This window comes from Protopterus annectens, chromosome 1.part1, assembly GCF_019279795.1.
Source record: "Protopterus annectens isolate FY-2018-M chromosome 1.part1, PAN1.0, whole genome shotgun sequence".
Lineage (NCBI taxonomy): Eukaryota > Metazoa > Chordata > Ceratodontiformes > Protopteridae > Protopterus > Protopterus annectens.
The window spans coordinates 1,227,387,495-1,227,400,758 of record NC_056726.1 but is presented as its reverse complement, the minus strand read 5'-3'; the positions used below and the strand labels follow the sequence as shown (position 1 = coordinate 1,227,400,758).

General features: G+C 42.9%; 1 protein-coding gene across 1 annotated transcript in view; it reads right to left on the bottom strand.

Annotated features, from left to right (window-relative positions):
* LOC122815924 (zinc finger protein 345-like) overlaps positions 1–12,436 on the bottom strand; it is a 477,973-nt gene extending 465,537 nt beyond the window's left edge. Inside the window, exon 1 of the mRNA XM_044088794.1 lies at positions 12,431–12,436. Coding sequence (XP_043944729.1) covers positions 12,431–12,436 — 6 coding nt within the window. The remainder of the gene's footprint in view (positions 1–12,430) is intronic.
* Between the last annotated feature and the right edge of the window lie 828 nt (positions 12,437–13,264).

Sequence of the window (13,264 nt, the reverse complement as noted above, 5' to 3'; positions counted from 1 at the left end):
AAGACTGAGGATATGACGTCGGTCATGCGCATTAGTACCCTGACGTACTGACGTCAGTCTAATGCGCCCTGACCGACGTCAGCCTTATACTCTGGTATTCGGGCCGACTGGGACGCGGACTATACCCAATAGTCAGGACTGCAGCAATGGAAGACGAAGAACATCCTTGCACCCATTCTTCTTTTGGAACAGGTTGAATAGCCCTGATGCTTAAAAGAGAGAGAACTTGCTTTTGAGCCTCTGCCCACTGTTTTGGGGGTAGGTCTGGCCAGCCGTTTGGGGTTGGTAAGGAGTGGAAGTGTAATCTGTATCCTTGGGAAACTATATTTAAAACCCATTTGTCCTGGGTAATGAGTTCCCAATTTTTTGCATGCAGGGCAATCTTTCCCACTAAAGGAACAGTCAGTTGAGCAAGGCTTGGAAGGTTTAAAGTTAAGTCATTGTGACAGTTTACCATAGGGGGGTGTCTTACTACTCCCTGCTTTTGGAAGTGGGAGCCCCCCACTGCTTAGTCCTGTGAGTACCTTGGGACTGAAGCCTGGGTGGTCTGCTGGTTCCGGATTTGGACTGAGAAGGCCTGGAAGAGGCAGGAAACGACCAATTCTTAGAAGGCCAGTGCCTACCAAACAGGCAGTCCTGGTTTAATGGAGCATCCAGCAATTTAGCTTTAACATGATCTGGCAAAGATTGCACCTTAAGCCAAGCATGCCTTCCAAGTACAGACCCAGTGACAGCAACTCTGCAAGATGCCTCTAGTGAATGAAAATCTTTATGAGGTATTTGCTTTCCACAAGAAATACAATTGTTAACTTTTATGGACATCCATTTAGGGCAAGAAAAAGGATCCTCAATGGGGTACTTAGCTTAGTTGAAGACTTCGGATCTGAAACTCGAAAACAAAATTTTCAGGAGTCGGCTGACCGGCACTTGCGAACTGCTTTTGCTTCGAGCACCATACGGCAAGAAAAACTGATACAATGGAGTGGGCTGCATGCTTTATACCCCTGACTACCTGACATCATGGAAGATGAGACAGCATGCGACACAGGACCCAGGCTGACTGAGGGCTGCCTGCAAGCAGATAACCCAAATGTAATGACTGCAACTGTGAAACACGGAGAACATCAATGTTTTTGTTTTTGAGAAGGATTCTTATATCCAGGAAGCAGGAGTAGCGATAGCACCACGTGTGCCAATTCTTATGCCAATATGGTCATGGCACAATGGGAAACCACACAGGTTTTAGTTAACCAGTTTTCCAACCAATATTCACTATTATAAATGGTTTGTGGATGATATTTTTCTCTTGTGGATAGGTTCGACTAGTGCTCTACAAGAGTCTTAAGAATTTCTGAACTCTTTGACCTCCTTGAGATTCACTACGAGTTTCGCAGAGACAGAGGTCGATATTCTAGATGTTGGTTATTAAAAATTCAGATTTCATCCTGACTACTACAACGTTTAGTAAACCATGCAGAAAGAATAATGTCCTACATAGAACAGTATGCACCCCCCCCCCCCGCCACATACAAGATTATTAAGAGGCAAAGGATGAGAATGTCTAGACTTAATGATAATGAAAGTTTTAAAGCTGCTTTTAGCAACCTGAATTAAGAACTTTCTAACAGGGGACACTTTCATAAAGAAATCAATAGATTTTTAACAGCTAAACAATTTTTCTCAGATCCACACGTTTCTAACAGAACTGAGATATCAACAATAGCTCTTGTCCTGACAAATTAGGGGTGCCACTCTTCTATTCTTTTAATGTTAATAAAGTTTGTGAAATAATGAAAAATAAATGGCACTTTCTGACAGCAGATGACGGGATTAAAGAAAGGGGGGGGGTACCCAGGTTCTGTTTTAAGAATCTGAACTCTCTGAAACGCCTTTTATGCTAACTATGCTTTGCATGTTGCTTCACAATGTGCAGGGAGCTATACTTGTAGGACTTGCAGCATACCCTACTACCAAAAAAGTTTATACTTTTTCTTTTTATGCTGAGTAACAACCTAGTGTACTTCGTTTAGTGCCATGCCTGCCCAGTCTTTTATGTGGGCAAGACCAACTGTTCCTTCATGAATGTATATTTTGTAAAATTCGTAAATTAGACAGGAATAATGCACTAGCTAACCATACATATATCTTCATAGGTGTGTACTAGGCTAATAGTCCTGGGGCCTTTACAAGCCTAGCCTTAGGATTATCCTGGCATCGTGCCACCCGACCTTAGTCCCCAGTGCCTCTGTCGAGTAGAGTCACTGGAGTTATCCTCAGGGTGAATTTTCTATTTCCCACCCACTCATCGAGATTTCTCCTGAAGAGGGTCAGTGAGGTGCTCTGCTTGACATGTATGGGAAGTCTATTCCATAGCATGGGCAGTCTCTGGGTTATGAACTTGTCCCTTCAGAAAGTTTTGTTGATTGGGCTAATGAAGTTGAGGTCTCTGGAGCATGTGGTGCAGAGGAATTGGGATTTCTTTAGATGTAGGATTTCTAACAGAGCTGGGTCAGACATGGCTTTGTAAGTCAAGCAGAGATTGCCTCTAAGTAGACAATATGAAACAGAGAATAGTTGTAGTTTTTTGGGTCTGCCCCTATAGGACAAGTGTTTAAGCCCTAGGATCCTCTTTGTGAGGTACTTTTGTGGCCTCTCCTGTTGTTGCAGGTGTCTAGTGAGGTACATACCAAAGGGGGCATTGTACTCGATGATTGGCTTTATGAGGGAAGAGTAGAGGGAGACTCTGACCACCTTCTTCCTGGATGCAAAACCCTTAGTAATGAGATGTGCCACATAGAAGGACTTTCTGACCACAGTGGCAATGTTGTGATCAAAAGAGAAGTTGTTGTCAATCCATGTTCCCATATCTCTTATAATGCTTTCTGTGTTCAGTGACTACCACTGATGTGATGCATTCCATAGCTTTGCATATCAGACTTGTCAGGCTAATGGGGCGATAGTTCCCAGGATGTGTAGTCGCTCCTCCTTTGCGGAGAGGGATGAAGTACAGTTTTGTACCTACCATAAATGTAGATGTCCGAACTGGATAGCATCTGCAGTCATAACAACTGGGTTGTCCTGTCGTCAGGCAGCCCTTCAGTCGGCCGGATTCCAAAGTCCGGGTCCGGCTTCAGCTGATGTCGCACTTCACCCGACGTCATCTCTGTTGGTCTTCGGGTATAAAGGCATCAGCCGACGCCATTTTCCTCAGTGTTTCTTGCCCCAGATGCCAGTAGCCCTCTTGAAGGCTAAAAATTTTGGATAAATGCCAATGTTTCCAAAAAGATAGTGGTAAACACAAAAATAAGCATGTATTTACATATAGACAACAAATACACCATAAGACTCCCCCCCACCAGCTAGCTATTAGGAGGGTAAACACCCTAGGAGTACCACAGAGGGGAAGGAGGGAGGGTAATCCTGACTGCAGATGCTATCCAGTTCGGACATCTACATTTATGGTAGGTACAAAACTGTACTATGTCCTTCATGGATGCATCTGCAGTCATAACAACTGGGTAGAATACCATAGCCAACTAGGGAGGAGGAAGAAACTAGATTATGGTGTGTTTAGGATCCCTTGCAGTACAGCAGTGGCAAACCCTGCTCGGGATCTGGAATATAGAGGCAAATTATAATGCTTGGCAAATGTATGCACGGAGGTCCAAGTAGCCGCCTCAATAATGTCTTTGGTTGCCACTCCTCGTAAAAAGGCTGTGGTAGTGGCTGTTGCCCTTGTAGAATGAGGTCTTATGTTCTGTGGAATTGGTTTTCCATGGAAGGAGTAACAGAACCGTATGCAATTTCCTATCCATTTGGAGATTGTCTGTTTGGAAATAGCTTTTCCTTCCCTTCCTGTTGCATAGGCTACAAAAAGCTGATCAGTTTTCTGCTACTTTTTGTTCTGTCCAGGTAGTAGCGTAGCTGTCTATGTACATCCAAGGTATGCAGTATTCTTTCCCCTCTGTTTTGTGGGTTGGGAAAGAAGGTAGGTAGGTGGATTGCCTGGTTTAAAGACACTCTGGATACCACCTTAGGCATAAATGTAGGATTAGTCTTCATGGACACACTATCTTGATGGAAGATTAGGAAGGGTTGTACTGCCATTAGGGCCTGGAGTTCAGAAACCCTCCTGGCTGAGGTTATTGCCAGTAGGAAGGCGGTTTTCCACGATAGATGCTGTAGGTCTGCTGTTGCTGCTGGCTCAAAGGGTGATAGTGTCAACTTTTCTAGCACAAAGTTCAAGTCCCAAGCTGGTAATGGTGGTTTCCTTGGAGGTTTTACATTCTTGATTCCTCTGAGGAACTGTCTGAGTAATGGGTGTGAAAAAACAGGTGGATCAAAGCTGTATTCTGCTGATATAGCTGATGCATGTATCTTGATGGAGGAGTAGGACAGGCCTGAATGTAGAAGTTCTGCCAGATACTCCAGAATGTTAGGCATATCTATGTTTGACACATCATTTCCTCTTTCAGTACTCCAAATGACAAACCTTTTCCATTTTCCTGCGTAGTTCCTTCTTGTTGAAGGTCTGCGGGCTTCAAGAATAATGTCTTTAACTCTTTGGGAAAGTTCTGGATTAGCTGCTGCTATGTGATGTTCCATGCAGTCAGTTGCAACGTTTTTAGGTTTGGATGCATGATGCTGTAGTTGTTCTGAGTTAACATCAAAGGCATCAGGGGTATTGGCCACATATTGTTCTGAGACATGCTCCTGAGCAGTGGGTACCAGTGTTGTCTTGGCCAGTTTGGAGCTATTAGGATTATCCTTGGGCGTTCTTCCTTGATTTTTAGTAATACCTTGTGTATCAAGGGAAGAGGTGGGAATGCATATGCTGTTAGGCCTTTCCAGCTGAAGGAGAGCGAATCCACTTTCCATGCTAGTGGGTGGAATGTCCTTGTGCAGAACTTTTTGAGCTGGTGATTGAGAGGGAAGCAAATAGATCTATCTGAGGCATTCCCCATTTCTTTGAGATGGTCTTGAAGATGTCGGATGTAGCATCCATTCGTGGGCATCCGATGTGGTTCTGCTTAGTATGTCTGCTAGAGTATTTTCTTTTCGGTACAAATATTGCCTGTATCTGGATGTTGTAGCCGAGTGCCAGGTTCCACAGCTCCAAAGTCATTCTGCATAGGGGTATGAATGAGTGCCTCCCTGTTTGTTGATGTACCACATGACTGTGGTGTTGTCTGTCCTTATCATCAACTGGCCCTCTTTGAGAAATGGTCTGAAGTTTTGGATTGCCAGTTTTACTGCCAGCATTTCTTTTAGGTTGATGTGCAGGTGAAGTTGATCCTCGTCCACAATCCTTGCACGCATTTGTCCAGCATGTGGGCCCCCATCCTAGGTCTGAAGCGTCTGTTGTGATGGTCTGGCTTGCTTGACATCTGCGAAAGGGTAGCCCTGGGTTTGACTGGCATGCTTGAGCCCACCATAGGAACTCCTGTTTTAAGCATGGAATTAGTGGAATTTCTGTTTCTAGGCTGTGCCTGTGTTGGGACCATAAATTCTTTAGGTACCACTGTAGTTTTCTCATATGTAGTCTGGCAAGTGGGACCAAGATTATGCATGATGCCATGAAGCCCAAGGCCTGCAGTACTTTTCTTGCTGTTAACTTGTTCTGTTTTGTTAGTGCCAAGAAGTAAAGAGGAGTTCTCTTTGTTTTTCTGCAGTTAGGAAAGCCATTTGTTTTACTGTGTCCAATTCAGCCCAAGAATGTCCTTGTCTGGGATGGTATCAGCCTTGATTTTTGTAAATTGACTGTGTATCCCAGTGCTTGTAGCAAGTAAATGACCCTTTGTAAATCTGTTGTCAACTTGCTTTTGTTGTCCCCTTGTAGCAGGCAGTCGTCCAGGTATGGGTAAATTTGAATTCCCTGTAGTCTGCAGTGGGCGATTACTGATGCCAGGCATTTTGTGAATACTCTGGGCGCAGTAGATAAGCCAAAGGGCAATGCTGAGAATTGATAATGCTCTGATCCTGCAAGAAATCTGAGGTATCTTCTGCAGATTGGTCGAATGGGGGCGTGCAGGTATGCCTCCTTGAGATCTAGAGTTACCAGCCAACACTCCTTGCCCAGCATGGGAAGAAGTTGCTGTAGGGTCAGCATTTTGAATTTTGGGACAATGATGTATGTATTTAAGGTGGACAGGTCGAGAATAGGTCTCCAATTTTTTTCCTTTCTTGGAACTAGGAATAGTCTTGAGTAGAATCCCTTTCCTTGTTCTGTTGTTGGCACTCTTTCCACAGCTCTCATGTTTGCTAACTGCATTATCTGTTGTAGAGCCTCTGTTTTTTGATTTGGAGGTAGATTTGGCATTCCTCTTTTGACTGGTAAAGTGTGGAAGTGGAACCGGTAACCTTGATCTATGGTTTGTAAAATCCACTTGTCTTTTGTGATATAGTGCCAGTTCTTTGAAAATAAGGTTAATTTGCCGCCTAATGAAGCTGCTATTTGTTCCCTGGTAGGCGGTTTTAGAGTTAAGTCACTGTGGCTGTGTTGTTGTAGTGGCAGTGGTTGTGTCTGTGCCTCTGTTGTTACCTTGCCACTGTCGTCCTCTGTAGGCACCTCCTCTGGATTGGTTTCTGCCTCTGGACCGTCTTTTCCTCCCCTTTGGGATCTTGTGGAGTCAGGAAAGGACCAATTTTGGCAGGCCAGTTCCTGCTAAACCTTGGGGTTGGACCTGCAAGAAATCTTTAACCGTTTGAACAGATTTTGCCTTTTCTTCCATTTTCTTCATTACCTGCTGGGCAGGTGTACCAAACAAGCTGGTCTTATCCATAGGAGCATCTAATAACTTGGCTTTAACATGATCCGGTAAAGCTTGTTCCTTTAGCCATGCATGCCTTCTTATCACTGTGCCAGTCATGGCTGATCTAAATGAAGCCTCCAGTGCATCATAGCCACATTTTAAGGAATGGTTACTAACCTGTTGTATGTTATTTACCATTTCTAATACATATTTCCTATCAATTGATTCATCAGAGGATAGCTTTTTTGTTAACTGATCAAGCATAAACTCTTGGTATTGTATCATGTGAAACTGACAGTTTAAAGCTCTAGCTGAGAGAGTAGCTGAAGTGTAAACCTTTTTGCCCCATCTGTCTAAAGACCTGGCTTCCCTTTCAGAAGGAATAGGGTTTTTAGCTGTGGTCACGGCTACTGCCTTGGGACCCTGGGATATAGTTTCGGGGTCTGCAAGTGGGGCCTTGTAAAGGTGGTGATGAGTGTCTGGTACCCTGTAAAATCTGTCTGGTTTGGCAGGGGCTGGAGGTAAAGAATCTAGTGCAGAGCAGACATCATTGAAGGCATCATCCACTCCAGAGAGCACAGGAGGTATAGCTAAGGGCCTGTGTTGTGGAAGGTGCAGAAAGGTTCTAAGTCTTTTTCTGGAGTCTGAGAAATCCTGCTGCTGCCATTGGAACTGCTCTCGCATGGCATGTAAGGTTTCCCCAAAGGAAAATTCTTCTGGTGGGGAGGCAGCTGGAATGGATTCTTCAGCATCTGAGTCTTCAAAATTGGAGAAAGGAGCCTCTGGCTGGTCTGTTATGTCTGATTCATCAGCAGAATCATCAGAGGACACAGGCTCGGGGGGCTCTGCCCTAGGTCTCTTCTCTGGGGCTGAGAGGCCCTGTCTGGGTGAGATTGAGATCCCTAATTAATGAAATTAAATCTTCTGCCAGGGTAAGCATTTGTGAACTAGAAGAGGGCCGTGTTGTAGGGGTTTAGCAGGCACTGTTCTAGTAGTTTTGGCTGCTTTGGCCCTGGCAAAGGCCTTAATGGACATGGCTGCTGGAGGCCTAGCAGCACCACGTGCTGGGGTAGACACATCCAAGGGAATGGTGTCTGATAAGTCAGTGGCAACCACCGTAGTGGATAAAATTTCTGAGGCCGATTCAAGAGAAGTAGCAGGGGCCTCAGTGGTAGTGATAGATTCTGCTGTATTTTGATCAGCTTTCTCGGTTTCGGCGAAACAGAGACACTTGCGGTTTGCTTAACCATGGTTTCGGCGAAACCGCGGACATGAGTGTCGGTCTTTATCTTTGCGTTTTTAGCAGTTTGGGTAGTCGGAGGATCCGGCGGCATAATATCGCAAAATCAGAACCGAAAAACTGTTTAGCAAACTCCGACCGGCGCCTAAGCGTTCGTCGGTTGAAAGAAGCACAGGCGAACAGGCTGCTACGTCGTGGGCTGGGCCTAAACAAGGCAGACAGTAAGAGTGGAAATCCTTATGAGGTATTTGTTTCCCACAGGTTAAACAATTATTAACTTTTTCTGACATCGGCTGAGGCAAGAAAGAGTCCCCAACGGGTACTTAGCTTTAGAAGTCTTGAAGTAGTATTCGGTAGAAGTAATCTCTGGATCCGACCGACCGGCACTTGCGAACAGCTTCTGCTTGGCGCAGCGGCAAGAAAGACTGGGGAAAATGGCGTCGGCTGATGCCTTTATACCCGAAGACCAACAGAGATGACGTCGGGTGAAGTGCGACATCAGCCGAAGCTGGACCCGGACTTTGGAATCCGGCCGACTGAAGGGCTGCCTGACGACAGGACAACCCAGTTGTTATGACTGCAGATGCATCCATGAAGGACATCTGCAATAGTGCGCCATTCGGAAGGGACAAAGCCTGAGGTGAGGCTGTGCCTGAACAGGGTACACAGGTGTGGTGCCAGTTCACTCTGAAGTTCATGTAGGACACAGCTAGGGATATTGTCAGGTCCTATAGAAGCTGTATTCTTGGCCTTGGACAGTGCTGTTTTAACCTGTGCAGCAGTAATACTGGGTGCCTGGTAATCTACTGGTGTTGTGACTGGTCCTTTTGGGGGGGGGGGGTAAAATTGGCACTGAATCTGTCGGCCAGTATATTGGCAATATCTGTTGGCTTAGTATAGCAGGTACCATTGTGCAGTAGCTCAGAGCAAATCTGGGTATTGCAGTGGAGCTTCTTTACATAACTACAGAAGGCCTTGTGGTTTTCTTTAATATCTGCTGCAATTCTGCTTTCATAGCTAGCTTTAGAGGATTTGATGAGAGATCTCAACTTTTTGTTGAGGCTGACAAGGGAGTTTTTCCAGTCTTTGGACTTCATCTTATTCCGCATCTGTTTCCTCCTCCTGTTGTACAGTTTGTTTATGGCAGGGGACCACCAGATTGGCTTCCTTTTTTTTGGAGGAGTGTGTCTTGGTTCTACTGGGTACGGCAAGATCCATGCATTTGTGTACGTATTCGTACAGTGCATTGGTGTATGATTCGGCGGTCATGCAACTATTCTCCATTTATATGGGTGCCATGAAGTTAGCCACCTCTGTTTTTAGGAGCCCAAAGTTAGCTTTGGAGAAGCACTATGTACATTAATGCCCTGTATGTATATACCTATATACTATGCACAATAATGCCCTGTGTGTGTGTGTATATATATATATATATATATATATATATATATAAAAATAAATTATATATATATATATATATATATATATATATATATATATATATATAAATATATACACTATGCACATTAATGCCCTGTACGTATATACCTACCTACTATGCACATTAATGCCCTGTATGTATATACCTACATACTATGCACATTAATGCCCTGTATGTATATTCCTATATTCTATGGATGTTAGTGCTCCATATGTAAATACCTCTTGACTATGCATGTTAATGCCCCCCACATGTATATACATATATAATATGCATGTTAATGCCCCGTATGTATATACCTATATACTATGCATGTTAATGCCCATATATACATACCTATATGCTATGCGTGTTAATGCTCCACATGCATATAACTATATACTTATACACTGTGTGTTAATGCCCTGTATGTATTTACTTATATGCTATGCACAATAATACCCCAAATGTATATACTATACATTAATGCTCCATATGTATATACCTATATGCTATTTGTGATAATACCCCACATGTATATACTTAGACTATGCATGTTAAAGCTCTGTATGTATAGGTCTATATGCTATGCCGGCTAATACCCCACAGGTACACACCTATATATCTATATACTGTGTGTGTTAATCCTCCACATGTATAAACCTATATACTATGAGTGTTTCCAACGGTTAGCCATTTAGAAGCTATCACTACCCCGGTAAACAAATAAAATAATAAAAATAAATAAGTACAACGTTAACCTGTCAAGGCTGTCTTACAAGAATATAGTACAAAACAAGAAACACTAAAAGTTACTAACAGATTACATAAATTGAACAATAGTAAGGCATTTATAAAAAGAACCCCTCCCCCCTCGCGCACACACACACACACACACACACACACACACACACACACACACACACACACACACACACACACAATATTCCCTAATACCTACTAACCATTTTGGTGTCTCTGAAGAGTACAAGAATTAGAACTTTTTTTAAGGTAGTAGAACTGCTCAGCCTTCTAAACAACCCTCCTATAATAAACCAGACTGTGCTAGACTATGCAATATATAGACAAAATTATGTTTGACTCAACAGTAAATTATTGCCACAGAAATGTCACACAGCAAGAAAGTGGTGGTCCCTGGGCCCCAGTAAAAGTTTGCTGATTGAGGTACACTGCCAATGTTCTTTGGCTAAAACAGTTTAAAATAATATTATTGTAGACAATCAGCTGGGGAGAGAATTAATAATCACATGCTTATCAACAGGTGCGCTCTTTTGGGAAAACAATTCCACTCATATTAGAGAAGGTCACTGCTGGCTACTGGTATAGGGTGGATTAAAACGTGGTCATTTTGAAGCCCTCCTCTCAAGCCCAAGCCAACACATCCATGGAAATAAACTAGGGTTGCCGCCTTTTCAAATGCCCAAAGTAGGACATTTTTGGTACAAATATCAGATTTTGCAGGCTGAAATATACCCACGGGCAGTACAAAGGACAGAAATTCACTTTTTTGCCTAAAAAAAGCTTATTCTTGTAGCATTTTAGTTGCTTATTCTGTTTCTTATAACATTTAGGTGTTTCAGATTCAGAATAACTGTTTTATGCAACTATTACATAAAATATAGGAAATAATTTTGTCCTAAAATCTCAGGACATTTGCCATTTTTACCACTTTTTTGCAGGACATAACTGCCCAAAGAGGGACTGTCCCTCGCAAAGTGGGACAGGTGGTAACCCAAAAACAAACACCTCCTGCAGGATTCTGGATAGGACATGTATTAAAATAAGGCAAAAGTAGTTGCATCAAATGTTAACTAGAAAAGAAGGAAGACTTGGATTGGAACTCGCGTTATTAATGCTGCGGCAGTTATTATCATCTTCTTCGTCTTCAACATCATCATTTTGTAAGATTTTTCTTGTGCTGCGGTAGTGAACCCACTAAAACGTGTTCACTAAAAATGCTACTAGAGAAAAAATAAAAATTTGAAGGCGCCTAACTTAGTATTTTGTGCCTGATGTGATAGGTTGTTCAGGAAATCTTGGAAATATTTGTAATCATTCTGAAAGGATGAAGAGGTGTAGGGTTGCCACCTTTTCAAATGGCCAAAGTGGGACACTTTCTGTACAAACATCAGATTTTACAGGCCAACACATACCCACGGTCAGTACAAAGGATATAACTTAACTTTTTTGCCTAAATTAAAGCTTATTCTTGTAACATTTTAGTTGCTTATTCTGTTTCTTATAACATTTAGGCATTTTAGATACAGAATAACTGTTTTATGCAACGATTACATAAAAGGAAATAATTATGTCCTACAATCTCAAGACATTTGCCATTTTTAATATTTTTTGTCAGGGCACAACTGCTCAAAGAGGGACTGTCCCTCGCTAAGTGGGACAGGTGGTAACCCTAAAGCGGTGCCATATGGGGCTTAGTTAACAAATAAAACTGAAAAAATGTAAAGACGTAACTCTTTCTGCCAAATATAATAATGTCACCAAATAATGCATTTAATTGCCTCAAACATCATGGTATATTAATTACTAAATAGTTCACCTACAGGCTCCCTTTAGCTTACTTTATAAGGCAGCATATACAACAGATGAAACATTTGGTACTTACACATTGAGACTTTACTTATACCAGGGATGCGTCCAGGACGTTTTCCTTGGCTAATTTAACTTTCCCAGATGATTTGAATTGTATTTCCAACAAAATATGTGCGGCACAAATTCTTCAAATACAAAAATTTGTTCTTGCAGAAAGTCTGAACCTGGTCCAACTTTAGTTTGCACCTCTGTCCAGCGACCCCTCCTTTTTACTAGCTCACCACCACCTCGGGGTATCTTTTCTGAGGCTGGTCGGAGTGCAGAGGCGCCAACTGGATGAGTAGAGGACCCAGAAGTGTGAAGGGAGACAGGACTGTCTAACTGCCCTCTAGCCTTACAATGGAAAGTGACCTCATCCCAGGGGGACCCCCACTGAGCCGCACTTACCAGCATTGTTCGGACGCGTTTGAAGTTCACATCTGTGAAGTAATTCGTTTTTTTTTTTTTGTTAAGGTTCTGGTCATACTTTTACATTTTTACTGCTGCAGCTGACTTCAGTCAGTATGAGCATGGGAGATCTTACTAATAAGACAGAGGAATGTAAAATGAGAAGGATTATTTTGCTTCAAGCAGATAAGGGATACTGTCTGAATGGAACTGTACCTTTAAAACCACATCTGAAGTCACATGACCTGTTCAAATAGCTTTGGCAGTTACTTTGTTTCAAGTTGGGTATTTAAGCAGTGTGTTCATAGGTTGGTACTAGGCTATCTGCCCTAGGACCTATACAAGCCTAGACATAACATTTCCCTGGCTATTATTTCCCTGGTCCCCTGTCTAACAGGGCGATTGACATGATCTCTGGGGTGAATTTCCTATCTCCCATCCAATCCGTCAAGGTTCTTTTTGAAGAGGGCCAAAGAGGTGCTCAGCTTGATATGTATGGCCAGTCTATTCCAGAGTATGGGGAGTCTCTGGGTCAGGAACCTATCCCTCCAGCATGTTTTGTTCACTGTGATGACCAGATTTAGATCCCTGGAGAGTGTGGCTCTGAGGGATTGGGATTTCTTTAAGTGTAGCATGTCCAACAGTTCTGGGTTTGACATGGCCTTGTATGTTAAGCAGAGATCACCTCTGAGCAGCCGATATGCGACAGAGTATAGCTGGAGTTTTTTTTTTAGATGGTCAGCATACGGCATCTGCTTTAGGCTTGTGATTCTTTTAGTGAGGTATTTCTGTGGCCTTTCCAGTTGTTGCAGATGTCTTGTGAGGTACATACCA